The following is a 13897-nucleotide window of genomic DNA, read 5'->3' as shown; positions in this document are numbered from 1 at the left end:
GAAGCTCCGCCCAGCCCCATTCCTCCCCTTTCAGACCCTGTCCCTTATGCTTTGTGTTCTCTGTGGGGGTCAGATTGTGAACTTGACCAAAGCTGGAATCACCTGAGCAGAGGAAATCTCAGTTGAGAAAGTTCCCAAGACTGGTCAGTAGGGCTGAGAAAGTTCTCAAGACTGGTCAGTAGGGCCAGTAAGCAGCACTCCTCTTTAGCCTCTGCCTTCATCCTTGCGTCCAGGCTCCTGCCCTGACTTCCCTCAGTGATGGAGTGTGACTTGAAAATTACAAGCTGAAACAAACCCTTTCCTCTCCAAGCTGCTTTTCACAAGGGTTTTTATTACAGCAACAGAAACCTAAGACATCATGCTTGGCCTTCACTTGTTGCAAACCTTATTCTGAGAAAGGCATTTGGAGGTATGGCTTCTGGGGAGTCATCAGGATTAGATGAGATCATGAGGGTGGCTCATGGATGGCCTGAGTGGAAGGGAAATCTGAGGTAGCATCACCCTCTGCCTGGCCACGTGATGTTCCACCACGGTTCTACTTGCAGAAGTGCAGAACACGTAAACTTCTGCGCTTTGGTTTAGTTTGTTACTTTTGTTGTTGTTTTGTCTTTTTTGAGATGGGGTTTCTATGTAGCCCAGGCTAGCTTGAGACTTTCCATCCTCCTACCTCCCAGTGCTGGGATTCTAGATGTGCACCATTATACCCAATGTTAGATTTGGGGAGAAGGGAGTTGGAGACAGGGTTTCTCTGTAACTGCCCTGGCTGTCCTGGAACTTGCTTTGTAGACCAGGCTAACCTCAAACTCATGGAGATCCTCCTGCCTCTGCCTCCAGAGTGCTGAAATTAAAGGCATGCACCACCATCACCTGGCTGGATGTTAGATCTTATTAGCAAATGCCCTAAAGCCAGACCAGTGTGGTGTGGGGCCACCCAAAGTTCTGTTCTTGATTTCATAATCACAGCTGCAGAAGGGCTGGCAAAAACCACAGTGGCACTGACAGGTAATGAGCCAGCTCTTGGCGATTAGACAGTATGTGCCAGCCAGTACCCTGGAGGCCACACGGCACTGGGTTTGGGGAACACGAATCCTCAAGTCTGCTAAAAGCCAGATCCACAGCCAGGGGCTCTTACAAGCCTCCCTGCAGATGTCTGCCAGTCACATTCACACTGGCCCACCCCACACATCGCTCATACAATGGTTTCAACAACATTTAATAGAGCTCTCATCTCTGTCCCTGTCTCCAGAGGCATCAGGACAGGGTGACCTGGTACAGTGTGGACAAATCACGCCTCTCCCGCAAGCAGGGTCAGTAGAGAACCACGCTGTGGCACAGACGTCTTTCCTGTCCCTCTGGGAGGATTTCTGACTCACAGTCTCAAGAGAGACAACTGTTGGCTCTGCTGATACAAACCCGGAAGGGAGGGCTTCAACGGTCTTAGGTCCAGGGGTAGAGGTGGGGGTAGGTATGCCCAGATCTTGGTGGCACTGAAACATGAAACAGAATCCTAGGGGGTAGATCTTGCAGAGGTATTCTGGGCACAGCTTCTGGCTCTACAGTCTCCCAGGCAGCTCCAGCAGAAGTCGGACCCCAGAGAGTTGGAGGAAGAAGGAGGGCTGGGAACTCCAGGAAGATGAACATTACCACCGTCTCCTGGGACCGGTGGGAGCACCATGGGCAGCCCCAGTCTTGGAGGGGCGCCCCATCTCTGGTCTGCGCCCGATCTTTCTGACTGGCAGCTTCAAGAGCAATAGGAATTCAGGAATCAAAGATTGGACTGGGTTCCTTGGGACCCAGAGGTCCCGAGGGCTGCTGGGCAGTGGTTGTCAACGAAGAGAAAGGTCTAACGGAAGCAGGCCCTGATCAGTTAGGGATCAACGAAGGACACAGCAATATAGCGGGTGCCCTTGGTGGTAGGGAGGCCTTCGTGGTAGTGTGTGAGCCGCCCAGGGTGCATGAGGGCCCAGCCCTTCCTTGGGGCTCTCACGGAGCAGTTGTAGCGCAGAAATCGGCAGCCTCCACCCTGGAAGAGAGGAAGCATCAGTGAGTTGTTTCTGCATTCTCAACCATTTCCCCATAGCTCCCTGTCCTCTGTTCTATCCCAGCCAAGGAGCCTGTCTGCACTGTCTGGGGATGCCTTGTGGAGTGACATCCATCAGCTGTCGGAGAAAGGCACTAGGAGATGCAAAGGGCACCTCCATCCTTCACCCTTTACCAAGCTTATGATTCCCCTAAGCCTCAGGCTCCACTTCTATAGACAGCTGACAGGAATAAATAAAATAAATATACACAGAGAGTTTGGTTTAGCCAGATGCGGTAGGGCCTGGAATCCCAGCACTCAAAAGATGGAGATGGCAGAATTAGGAATTCAGTGCCAGCCTTAGCCAACCGGGGATACATAAGACCTTGTCTAAAAAAACAAACATAACATACACATACATGCATTCATACATATAGCTTAGTACTGCTTGGGGGTATGGCTTAGCAGGAGAGCACTTGCTCAGGATACAAGAACCCCTGGGTTCCTTTGGCTCACTTTACTCATTCCTAGAACTACAGATGCCTTGTTGTCCGTGACTGTCCTGGGTAATCCTGGCCTCTAGTCATACTAGACATCAGTAACAACCTCAGGGTCTGACACTTCAAAATGTCTTCAGGCATTGCTAATGTTCCCCAGGGGTCAAAACCGGCCCTGGTTGAGAACTCATGGCTCAGGGCTATATTGCTTCACTGTTAACTTGTTTGGTTTGTCTTTCTAGAAGCTGAGGTCTCTCTACATGGGCCTGGCTGTCCTGGAGCTGACGATATAGACCAGGCTGTATATATCCTCCTGCCACTGCCTCCCAAGTGCTGCTACACCACACATAATGTCCCACTGGCCAGTGTTTGAAAACCAGTGTGACAGAGCAAACCGACGCAGAGACTCTGTGAGGACCTGACCTTGCAAACTCCATTTTAAAGAAGGGGCTTCATCTTAAGCCATAGAATGAGCTGGGGGGTGGGCGATCTCAGCTCCAGAAATGCGCTGCCATAGCAGAAATCTGAACAGATGCCCTAAAAATGGCCAATTAAGAAGATAGGGAGTAGGGCCATAAAATTTAACGAGGTCCAGATGTTCTTGGGAGGCATCCTGTCCTTGAAGAAATCTTGTCAATTATTAATGGCCCTTTGTTAGGGTTTTCACACCCCAAAACTGACCAATGGGTTCAGAAACTACCTTTATCCTCACCCAATCCCAAGACAACAGGACTCCAACTCCCCTGACTACAGCGTTTCCCCTTTAAAAGTTCCCCCCTCGCCAGGTTCAGGGCTGCACTTCCCTCACCCACTGCGTTGTCGTGGTGGAGGTAGAGTCCACACTCAAGTATGAATATGAATATTATTTAAAAACCCTCATGTAATTTGCATTGAAAATCCAGCTCTGTGAATTCATTTGGGAACCAGAAACTTGGGCATAACAGTTCCTCCATCTTGTATTCTCGCTGAGGTCATTCCAGGTTTAAGTAGGATGTGATCCCCTTGGAGAATCCCATGGAAAATGACCCGACTCTCAAACTACTTTTGTGAAGCTCCCTGCAGCAGCCACGTGAGGTGGCAGGATGTGCCTTCTGAAGCCTTAAAAACAAACAAAAAACAACCAAGTTCTCATACTGGGCATGGTGGCACATGGAAGGCAGAGACAGGTGTGTCTCTGAGTTTAAGGCCAGATGGTCTATAGAGTTAGTGCCAGGACAGCCAGGGCTACACAGGGAAACCCTATCTCGAAAAAAAACCCAAATCAAACCAAACCAAAACACAGCCATGTTCTGGACACTCGGGGCTACCACAACACTGTGTAGTCCCAGCCAGCTGAAATAAAGGCTCCCAGTTAGCTACAAACTGTCTGATTGGTCACCTCTGGTGAGCTCCCTGTAATGACAGCTGTTTTGGTTTTGAAGACAGAGTTTCATGTAGCCCAGGCTGACCTCAGATTTGCTTTGTAGCTGAGAACACCCTTGAATTCCAATCTTGCTGCCTCCATCTCCTAAGTGCTGAGACAACAGGTGTGACCGCCACATCTGGTTTCATGCAGTTTGGGGGTGAACCCAGAGGTTGCACATGGCAGGCAATCACTCAATGCACAGAACCACAGCTCCTGTCCCAACACAGCTGTATTCATGGGTGTCCTTCACAGTGCCCCGTCCAAAAGAACTAAAAGCATGGTTGTAGCTGGGCTTGACGGTACACACCTTTAACCAGTACTGAGGAGTCAGGCAGGCAGATCTCTGCGAGTTTGAATCCAGCCCAAGCTACAGAGTAAGACCCTCTTGCAAGACTTTTTTTTTTTTTAATTGCATAAGGAATGGACGGAGGCCTAAGCTAGCTCATGAACTGGCCCTATGCAGAGGTCTAGCTGAGGCCCTCAGAATGGCCTTTCCCTATCTCAATGCCTTCTTGGTTTCCATAGCTTTCTTCCAGCCACACAAGTTTGTGTCCCACGCCAAGGCTAACAGTCCCCACACCCCCCAGAGAAGCCTTCTTCCTTCTCATAAAGAGAATCCCAGACTCCCTGACCAATTGCTATCACTCATTGAGTATTTATCGGGGTTTCTTATAAGCCCATGACCTGGGCTCTTGTTCTCCCACCTCATATGAAAACAAGGAAACAGAGAAGTCAAGAAACCTGTTACAGAACACAGGGGTAAGTGAGGCAAAAGGCTGGGTGCAGACCCTCTGGAGTTTGTGCTCCGGCTTCTGCCGAGCTGTGCCTTGATCCAACTCTTGCAGGAAGCCCTCCCCACATACCTGGCCCCATTTTCCTCTCGGCCCCTGGACTCTCCACTCACCTGGCCCCTCCCTCTGCCAGCCTCTGAGCCCCGAGGCCCTGGCTTACCTCATAATCTTCCCCTACCCTGTTCAGGGCTATATTGACGGTGAAGGTAGAGGCATCGTGGTGAGGCATCAAGGAAGGCTGCTCATCGGGCTTATAGCGGACAACGAAGGCTAGGTCAAACTGGGCCTGTGACAGGGCAGGGGACAGGAAAACCTGCATCAGTCAAGAGATGCTGTGGAGGACCAGGGAGAGGCAGAATGGGTGCAGTGAGTGTCCATAAAATCTGTTACGCTGTTCGCTCTCAGAATGTAGGGATACGTAATACCAGTCCTCCAGTGCCCGCAACAGCAGCTGGCACATAAGAGTCTCAGGAAGAATGGATGGAAAGAGGGAGAGAGGGAGGGAGGGAAGAAGAGAGGGAGGGAGGGACCAGGCTGAGGGTCCCCACACACACACCATATCCCCCTCCATACCTCACCTAATGGTGTGGAGATATTACTCTTCACTGGGAAGCAAACATCTAGCCTCTCCCTAAGGCTGGAACTATGCCCACCATCCCCTATCCTGCCGCCCCCCCCCCCAGGCAGACCCACCCTGGTGTAGTAGCCAGGGTAGAGCTTCTCTGTCATGGGCGCGATGTACTCCACCAGGAACTTGTGCCACTCCCGCTCGAAGGTGATCTGGTTCATGTGGATGTCAATAGTGGGGACGTTTTCATAGCCGCCCTGGATGCGGTTGTCCTGGAAGTGACCATGGATAGTGAACCCAAGATGGCACCTGGACTCCAGGCTCTGGCTCTGACTCATTTCTTCCCCTTGACCTTGGCACAGAATGGGACATTATATGGCAAAGCGGGGTGGGGTGGGGGTTGCATATGCTCTTAAAGTCCCAATCTGTTGACTTTGGGTTAATCAACAGGGAGGTCATCCTGGTTGGTCAGCTCTAAACTGTGAGCCTTTTGAAGGAGACTAAAAGACAGGTCATGGTGCCCAGCAGCTCCAAGGTCTCCAGCTTTAGGGAACTGGCGTGCTCCAATAGCACATGAGCTGATAATGAGAAGACAATCCAGAGATAAAGAACAGCTCCAGCAGACCCCTAGTCTGCAGGTTTGTGAGACCCCCCAGCAAAGGACTGGATAAGGCACACCTGGATCCTGACCCTCAGAAACCAGGAGATAACAAATGGGTGGATGGGGGCTTTGTCTTGGTGCTGAGAACTGAGCCCAGAATCTTGCAACACTAGGCAGATTGAACTACACGGTGTTTTAAGTCTTAGAAATGGCATAGAGGGGCTGGCTCAACGGTTAAGAGCATTGCCTGCTTTTTCAAAGGTCCTGAGTTCAATTCCCAGCAACCATATGGTGGTTTCACAACCATCTGTAATGAGGTCTAGTGTCCTCTTCTGGCCTACAGGCCAGAATACATAATATATAAATAATTAAAAAAAAAGAAAGAAATGGCATAGAACTGGGGGAGACAATGTGGGAGTGTAGGTGGTGGTGGGGGGAACAGGATGGGGGATGGGAACCATTCACTGAAGCTCTGGGGTCCATGGACTGTGCCTGTTTGCCCAGACACCAAAATACCTAGGTTAGGCAGGTAACCAGAAGTACACTAGGGTCAGAGATCAGTCAGTAAGAGGCACACAGTAGGGTCAGAGATCAGTCAATTGGAGGTGCACAGTAGGGTCATAGATCAGTCAATTGGATCAGGCATGGATCTAGGAACTCATGTATCTTTAAAGGTAATGCCGAAAGTTCCCAAGTCCTATAGGCCAAGGATTCCTGAGAACAAATGTTCACCGCGCCACTTGCATCAGGTGTCTAATGAATTTGGACCTGGTACCCAGTGCCCTTTGTTCCCTGTTGGTTCGTTTCTCCCCATTTCACATGCTTGCCTGGGGCAGGAAGCTGAAGCATTACAAATAACAAGGCAGGAAATGAAAACCCTCAACCTCACTTTAAGGCAGCTCAAGGCCACATTGTTTGCTTGGGGACCAACACTCCCAGTTTCTAAATCGTGTGTTCTTGCCTGCTTGCACCCTGAAAGTAAAGAGTCCTGGGCAGACTGGCTAAGTAACCAGGAGAAGAGCCCAGAAGGGCATCCTGGGTGAAGGCACAGCCTCCCAGCTGTCCATGGCACTACCTTGTTATCGCCCAGGGACCACTGGCCATAGTGCTCCATCTCCTCCACCAGCTCATCACAGGCCGCCTCCGTGAAGATGGGGAACCAGTAGACATCCGGACAAGGCTAGAAAGAGGGGAGACTCCATCACAGGCGTCCAGAGTGACAGCACCATGTCCTCGTCAAACTGTGGGATCCCCTGTGGAGTTCCTGGTCAGTCTCCTGCAGCCCACTCCCTGAGCCTCGGGGACTCTCTGAGTGTCCCCAAGGAGTCAGGGCTCGGTGGGTGCTGGTTATATGATCAAGGGAGATCAGACAAGACTTTCCAGACAAGGTAACAGCCACAGCTACCATCAGCATGGGAGAATGTACATCTAGGGCAGAGACTACGGACGTGAGAGGACGGAGCCCCCATCCCTCATCCTTGGCTCAGAGGCAGATTTGGGGTGGTCCCTCCTCCTCTTCCTTGAGCGCTTGATCTTGCCTCCATCTCCTGAATTCTGCTATCACAGGCCTAGACTACCATACCCAGCAGTTCCGTCCTTGTCAAAGCATCTACAGACCTCAGCTGGAAAGTGCTGCTGGGGAAAGAGGCCAACCCATCCCAAGCATTGCCAGGGGCGGCAGACTGAAAGGTGCCCCTCTTTCCTCTCCGCCCCCATTCAAGCTCCACCCCGTGTACTCCCATAGCAGCAAGCATGGGATGTGAGCCCCTTACCGTCTCCACCAGCTTCCCCGCCAGAGCCTTGGTGTAATTCTCATGGATGTACTTCTCTTTCCAATCCTGTGGAGAATAGAAAATGTAACAAGGAACGGGGTCCCACGCCTGGCCCGAGTCAGCTGTGGCACCTTAAGCATGGGACATTCTCGGGCAGTCTTCAGCCTTCAGGGCCCTCAAAACCTGAGTTTTGAATTCAAGAGAGGCAGGCAGGTTATCACCGGTGTCTGCTGGGTGTGGGAGTAAGGTCTGAACGAATAGGATCTCACATTTGCACCGATATGTACATTTGTGGGTCTGGATGTGTCTGTGTACAGGCGTGCACAAACGCCCATGTGAGTGACAAACCCCGTCATTTAGGTATACTGTCACATGCTGTCACAGCTGCTGCTTCCTCTAATCATTGAGCCAGCCTCAGGGGTAAGCCAAGCCAGGGAAGATCGATGTTAGAAACCAGATAAGTGAGGTCCAAAGGTTAAAAAGGCTCAAATAAGTCACAGCTCTCTGCTCCACTAGATGGCGCTGTGCCTAAGGTTCCCTCTATACTAGAGACCTGGAGGTAAGCGGGGGACTTGTGGAAAACAGGTCATGCGGGGGTCTCTGGCCACAAGATTAGTGAAATGGAGTCTCTCCAACTTCCAGCCCAAGTCCCACCCACCCAGGTCTCACCTCAGGGTTGCTGAAAACCTCCCAGAGATCATTATGTAGGTGGGTGGTCTGGTAGTTATCCAGGGACAGCAGATGGCCAAAGGTATGGCGGTTGGTCAGGAACATGAACACCTCCTACGGAGAGCAGACAGCTGGAAAAGCCTTCTCACCCTGCACACCCCAGGGAGGGGCAGTGAGCGCTCCACCACCAGATTCAAGCTTACAAGGTTCAAGACCCAGCACCCAGCACAGCCCCCCCACCCCCCGAGAGGCAATCAGGGAAGGCTTCCTGGAGGACTGAAAATAAAAGAAAAGGATTCGCTTGCCCTTTCTTGTTTGCAGCACTGGGGATTGAACCCAGAGCCTCAAGACTGCAGGGCAAGAGCACTGCCAAGGGCTGTGATCCTGACATGTTGGTCACAGGGAAAAACCTAAGCCGGCTGTCACATTAGAACAGATGCATCTGGCCTTGCGAGATGGCTCAGTGGATAAAAGCCTGACAGCCCGGGGCTGGAGAGATGGCTCAGAGGTTAAGAGCACTGACTGCTCTTCCAGAGGTCCTGAGTTCAATTCTCAGCAACCACATGGTGGCTCACAAACATCTGTAATGAGGTCTGGCGCCCTCTTCTGGCCTGCAGGCATATATGCAGGCAGGCAGAACACTGTATATATAAAGCCTGACAGCCCGAGTACGATCCCTGGGACCCCTGTAAAGGTGGAGAGAAAAAAACTGACTCCATGAAGATTCCTCATCGTCACATGCATACCGTGGGACATATGTGCACACACGCGTATATGTGTACACACACACAAAGAGAAAAGGGTCCACATTAATAAGTGAGACACTCAGTTTGATCCCAACATTAGAAAATAAATCTACCATGGGAACCAGGTGTCACAACACACGCTTATTATCCTAGCACTTAGGGGGCAGAAGCAGGAGGATCAGGAGTTCAAAGTCAGTATGATCCTATTTCAAAACAATATACAAAGCCAGGTGGTGGTGGCACACACCTTTAATCCCAGCACTAGGGAGGCAGAGGCAGGCAGATCTCTGAGTTTGAGGCCAGCCTGATCTACAGAGCAAGTTCCAGAGAAAACCTGTCTTGAAAATCAAAAACCAAAACAAAACAAAAATACACACACCAAAACCGTGAAAATGATGTGACTGTCTCTTGGACCAACTTCTCAGTCTACACTGAGGCAGAGAGTTTACATCTCCTTTAGGATGTACCAAAATTATATATAAACTGGATATGGTATCACACATCTGTAATTCCAGAATTTGGGAGACTGAGGCAGGAGGATCAGGAATTGGGGTCTATTATAGCCTAAAGGTTCTATCTTGAAACATCAATGAAACAAACAAAAGAGACACAGACAGTTCAACAACCAGTCCCTGGTCTCTGCAGTCTTGAGGAACGGCCTCACACCCAGTGCCCAGAGGGCCCTGCTGGCCCCTCAGAAGCTCCTGGGCCTACGGTGACAAGCTAGCCCAGTGTGCTGGTCAAGGCTGGAGGACACACCCCTGGCACCAGGACCTCCCAAGAGCCCCACTGACCTGCTGCCGGACATTGGCACAGAAGCTCATGTCGGCATCTAGCTTGCTGTAGTGGAACAGGTCTGCATGCTTCAGCTCGGCCCGCAGGGCACTGCCCTTGATCAGGTAGACATTTGAGATGTAAGGCACGTTCCAGACACCGCTGCAGGAGAGGAAATGACAGGATCACAGTCTAGCAGGAAGGCTCACAGCCTGAGAGCCTGGAGCCCAGAAGAAAAGGTTCTATCAAAATTATAAATAACCTGGTGTGGACACACACACCTATAATCCCAGAACTTGGGAGGTTGAGGCAGAAGGGTGGGAAGTTCAAGTCTATTGAACTTGAAGTCACAAATGGTATCGTGGTGCAGTAGGTGCGCAGGGGGAGGGGCATTCATCTGAGGGTGCTAATCTGGACTTTTCTGTTTTTTATTTTATTTTGCATACATGCATGTGCGAGTGTGTGTGTATGTGTGTATGTGCGTATGCATGTTTGAGTCACAGGACATGAGAGGAGATCAGAGGACAACTTTTGGGAGCTGGTTCTCTTCTTTCCACCATGTGTGTCTCCGGGACCAAACTCAGGTTGTCAAACATGGCAACAGGTGCCCTTACACACTGAGCCATCTTGCCAGTTCTAATCTGTCTTTTTTGTTTTGTTTTGTTTTAGTGCTGGGAACTAAACCCAGGGCCTTGCAAACTTTCTACTCCTGAGTCAAATCCTAAACTCAACAGTGCTCATCTCCTCTTCCCACCCTGGGCATGGGAGCCCACAACATTTAGGACTTCTTCTGTGTGTCTGACTCTGTCCTCTTTGCTTGAGGTTCAGTAGCCACTTGAGGGCAACCAGAACAGGAATGCAGAAGGAGGCACCACAAACCCAGGAGAAGAGACGAAGGTAACGGGTACTCACACACGCCGCCCCTGCACAATGTCCACGTAGTCCTCAGAGCGGGCGTAGTAGCCATCTGCACTCAGTGCCCCCCAGAAATTAGACCAGAGCCTTCCATGGCGGGTCATGAGTGGAGCGAGGACATTCCTGAGTGGGGGACAGACCATACTAAGGATGCGAAGGGGAGGGGCCTAGTAACCTGGGATTTGCATGCTGGGATCTCTAGACTTGTCACTGGGGCAAGGCTCATCAGAAACCTCACCCCTCCTATGCTAGGGACAGACTCAGGAAGGGGCCATTCTATCCGCCTTGGAGTTGTCAGGTTGGGAGGACCAGGAAGAGGGGAAGAAAGCCAAGGGTCTTCCACTTGGCTCCGGGGTCCACCCACAGTCTTACTTGTTTTGCTCAATCAGGAGCCGTAGGGCGTCCGGCTCAGTCAGGGCCACATCAGCATCCACGCTGAAGTAGTAGGTGCAAGTCTGGTCCTGGCGGCACAGGTCTCTGTGAGAGGAAAGGGGGTGAAGGGGAGAGGAAGGGAGAGGTCATCACGACATCTCAGGATGGTTCCAGAGCTTCCCCAGAAGGTACCGTATCTGTCATTATGGCTTGGCAAAGGACCTTAGAACTCATGCAAACACAGATGCAGCCTGATACCTCAAAGGTCCCCCACAACTTCAATACCCAAACCCCAGGTTTCTTAGCTCTCAGATCAATGGCTTGACCATGGTAAAGGTTTGATCTGGGGGAAGCACAGCCCACCAGATGGGGCTCAACCAACCCTGCCTGTCTTGGTACTAGCTGGGCAAAAGCTGGGCGGGGGGATCCATCAGTAGCAGAGTGCTTGCTGGCACGGATGAGGTCCTGGGTTTACTGATATCACCCCACAAATAATGAGCTAGGTGGTGGTGGTGCACACCTTTAATTCCAGCACTTGGGATGCAGAAGCAAGCGGATCTCTGAGTTTGAGGCCAACCTGGTCTATAGAGTGAGTTCCAGGGCAGTCAGAGCTACACTGAGAAAGCCTTTCTTGAACACTCCCCCCAAATAATATACTACTAATAATAATTTTTAAAAGCATGCAGCTGAGTATGAAGTACACATCTATATCACAGCACTCGGACAGGAGAATCTGAAGTTAAGGCCAGCTTTGTATACACAGTGAGCTCAAGGCCAGAATGGGCTACATGGGACCCTGCCTCAGAATGCCAAAAACCTCCTAAAAATGTCCCTTTTGTGCCGGGCGTGATGGTGCATGCCTTTAATCTCAGCACTCGAGAGGCAGAGGCAGGCACATCTCTGTGAGTTCAAAACCAGCCTGGTCTACAAAGTGAGTTCCAGGACAGCCAAAGATATACAGAGAAACCCTGTCTCGGAAAAAAAAATTTAAAAAGTCCCTTTTGTTCAACTAGTCAGAAAACGACAATCCCTGACCTGAAGCTCCCCACTGCCAGTTTTGTTCCACACAGAAGCTAAGAATTGCCCTCTGTTCTTAAATGACTAGGAAAGGGGGGGAAAAAAACATCAAAAGAAAATTATGCTTTCCTGTGAGGAAGTCAAACTTCAATGTCCCGAAATAAAATCTTTCTGGAACACAATCTCACTCATTCAATATTCATGAGTGGCCATCTTTATGTTATGTTACAAGGGCAGACAGCTGAGCAAGGGTGATGGAGCCCACCTCGCTGACTGGCAGAGCGAGACCTATCCAGTTATTTTAGGGAGGTTTGCCAGCCACAGATTAAGACACAGGAATTCTTTTTTGTTTGTTCGTTTTTTGGTTTTCGAGACAGGGTTTCTCTGTGTAGCTCTGGCTGTCCTGGAACTCACTCTGTAAACCAGGCTGGACTCAAATTTAGAGATCCATCTGCCTCTGCCTTGTCAGTGCTGGTATTAAAGGTATGCACCACCAACACCTGGCAAGACAGAGGAAGTTTTATTAATTTTTTGAAACAGCCGTGTCGCCACCCTTAGGCCAGCTATGTAACTGAGGGATGACCTTGAACTCCTGACCCTCTGGCCTGAGATTTCAGGTGTGTACTACAAGGGTCAGTTTATATGGAGCTGAGGACCAAACACAGAGTTTCACCACGCATGCTGGGCAGTCACTCTACCAACTGAGACATCCCCATCCCTAGACATGGCTTCTTGTGCCTTTGTTTTGGGGCTGGTTTATTTATTATTAGCGTGTGAGCACACCACAGCATGCATGCGAAGGTCAAAGGATGACTCTGAGTCGGATCTATCCTCCCACCGTCTTGTGGTTGGCCTCTGAAGAGTCCTTTTTTTTTTATTTGTTTGTTTTTGAGACCAGGTTTCCCTCTATGTATCCCTGGAGCTTGCTCTGTAGGCTAGACTGGCCTCAAACTCAGGAGATCCACCTGCCTCTGCCTCCCGAGTACTGGAGTCGTTGTATTTCTAATGTCTCGGTCAGTCCTGATCTACGTCTAACCCTCCAGTCTTTCTCCTTTCCCTAATTTCCTTCCTAAACCCACATGACACTGTCCGGGAGCCCCCAAGTTGTCCTGACAGAGTCTATTTCATTTCACAGGAAAGCCCTGGAATCCCGACAGGGACAGAACTATATTGGAGACCACAGAGCCTTCTGAATATCCATCCCGCTGCTCCCAATGCCATGGCCCTTTCGCCACCACCATCCATGAAGAGACTTCTATGCCTGACTCACGCGCCCATGTTCCTGGCGTCGGCGTTGGCCATGCGCATCTCAGGACCCACTAGCTTCACGGACTGGTACTCACTGCCATGCTCCGCCAGGAACTTCTCTACCTCAAGCTTGTGGTGCTGTTCCTGGAGGTGGGAAGGCAAGGAGCAGATGAGGGTAAAGTCCCGGGAAACAGCAGCTGTATCACTCGCCAGAGGATGCTGTCTCTGGCACACTCCTGCCACCTGCATCTCTGAAGGGACTCTAGCCAGCCCGAGCAAGGCAAACACGCCGCCCCCCCCCACCCCCCCTGGGGCTTTCTCTGCCTTGCTAAAAACCATTGGATTACATTCCTAAACCTCTTCCCTTATCTGGCCACTTCCTCCTCCTGAGTCTGACTACCAATATCCAGCTACCAAGGTATTGAAGTGCAGCAATCAAAAGCCCCCTTTGGCTCACCTAATTAACATGCCCATTAAAATGAAACACCTCATCATAGCAGAG

General features: G+C 50.7%; 1 protein-coding gene across 1 annotated transcript in view; it reads right to left on the bottom strand.

The window, feature by feature from the left end:
• Window positions 1–1197: 1197 nt before the first annotated feature.
• The window catches only part of LOC121448132 (procollagen-lysine,2-oxoglutarate 5-dioxygenase 1), a 28125-nt gene continuing 15425 nt past the window's right edge, over window positions 1198–13897 (bottom strand). The window contains exons 10-19 of the mRNA XM_041651883.1: window positions 13418–13539; window positions 11131–11235; window positions 10756–10881; window positions 9864–10005; window positions 8324–8437; window positions 7655–7720; window positions 6958–7062; window positions 5407–5553; window positions 4874–4999; window positions 1198–2023 (exon numbers count right to left, since the gene is read on the bottom strand). Of these exons, the coding sequence (XP_041507817.1) occupies window positions 1868–2023; window positions 4874–4999; window positions 5407–5553; window positions 6958–7062; window positions 7655–7720; window positions 8324–8437; window positions 9864–10005; window positions 10756–10881; window positions 11131–11235; window positions 13418–13539 (1209 nt within the window). The 3' untranslated portion in view covers window positions 1198–1867. The remainder of the gene's footprint in view (window positions 2024–4873; window positions 5000–5406; window positions 5554–6957; window positions 7063–7654; window positions 7721–8323; window positions 8438–9863; window positions 10006–10755; window positions 10882–11130; window positions 11236–13417; window positions 13540–13897) is intronic.

The sequence above is a fragment of the Microtus oregoni genome, unplaced genomic scaffold (assembly GCF_018167655.1).
Source record: "Microtus oregoni isolate MIOR12 unplaced genomic scaffold, Mior012 000005F_ref0000423, whole genome shotgun sequence".
Taxonomy (NCBI): domain Eukaryota; kingdom Metazoa; phylum Chordata; class Mammalia; order Rodentia; family Cricetidae; genus Microtus; species Microtus oregoni.
Note: the sequence above shows the minus strand (reverse complement) of the source record. Positions and strands in the feature narration are given on the sequence as shown.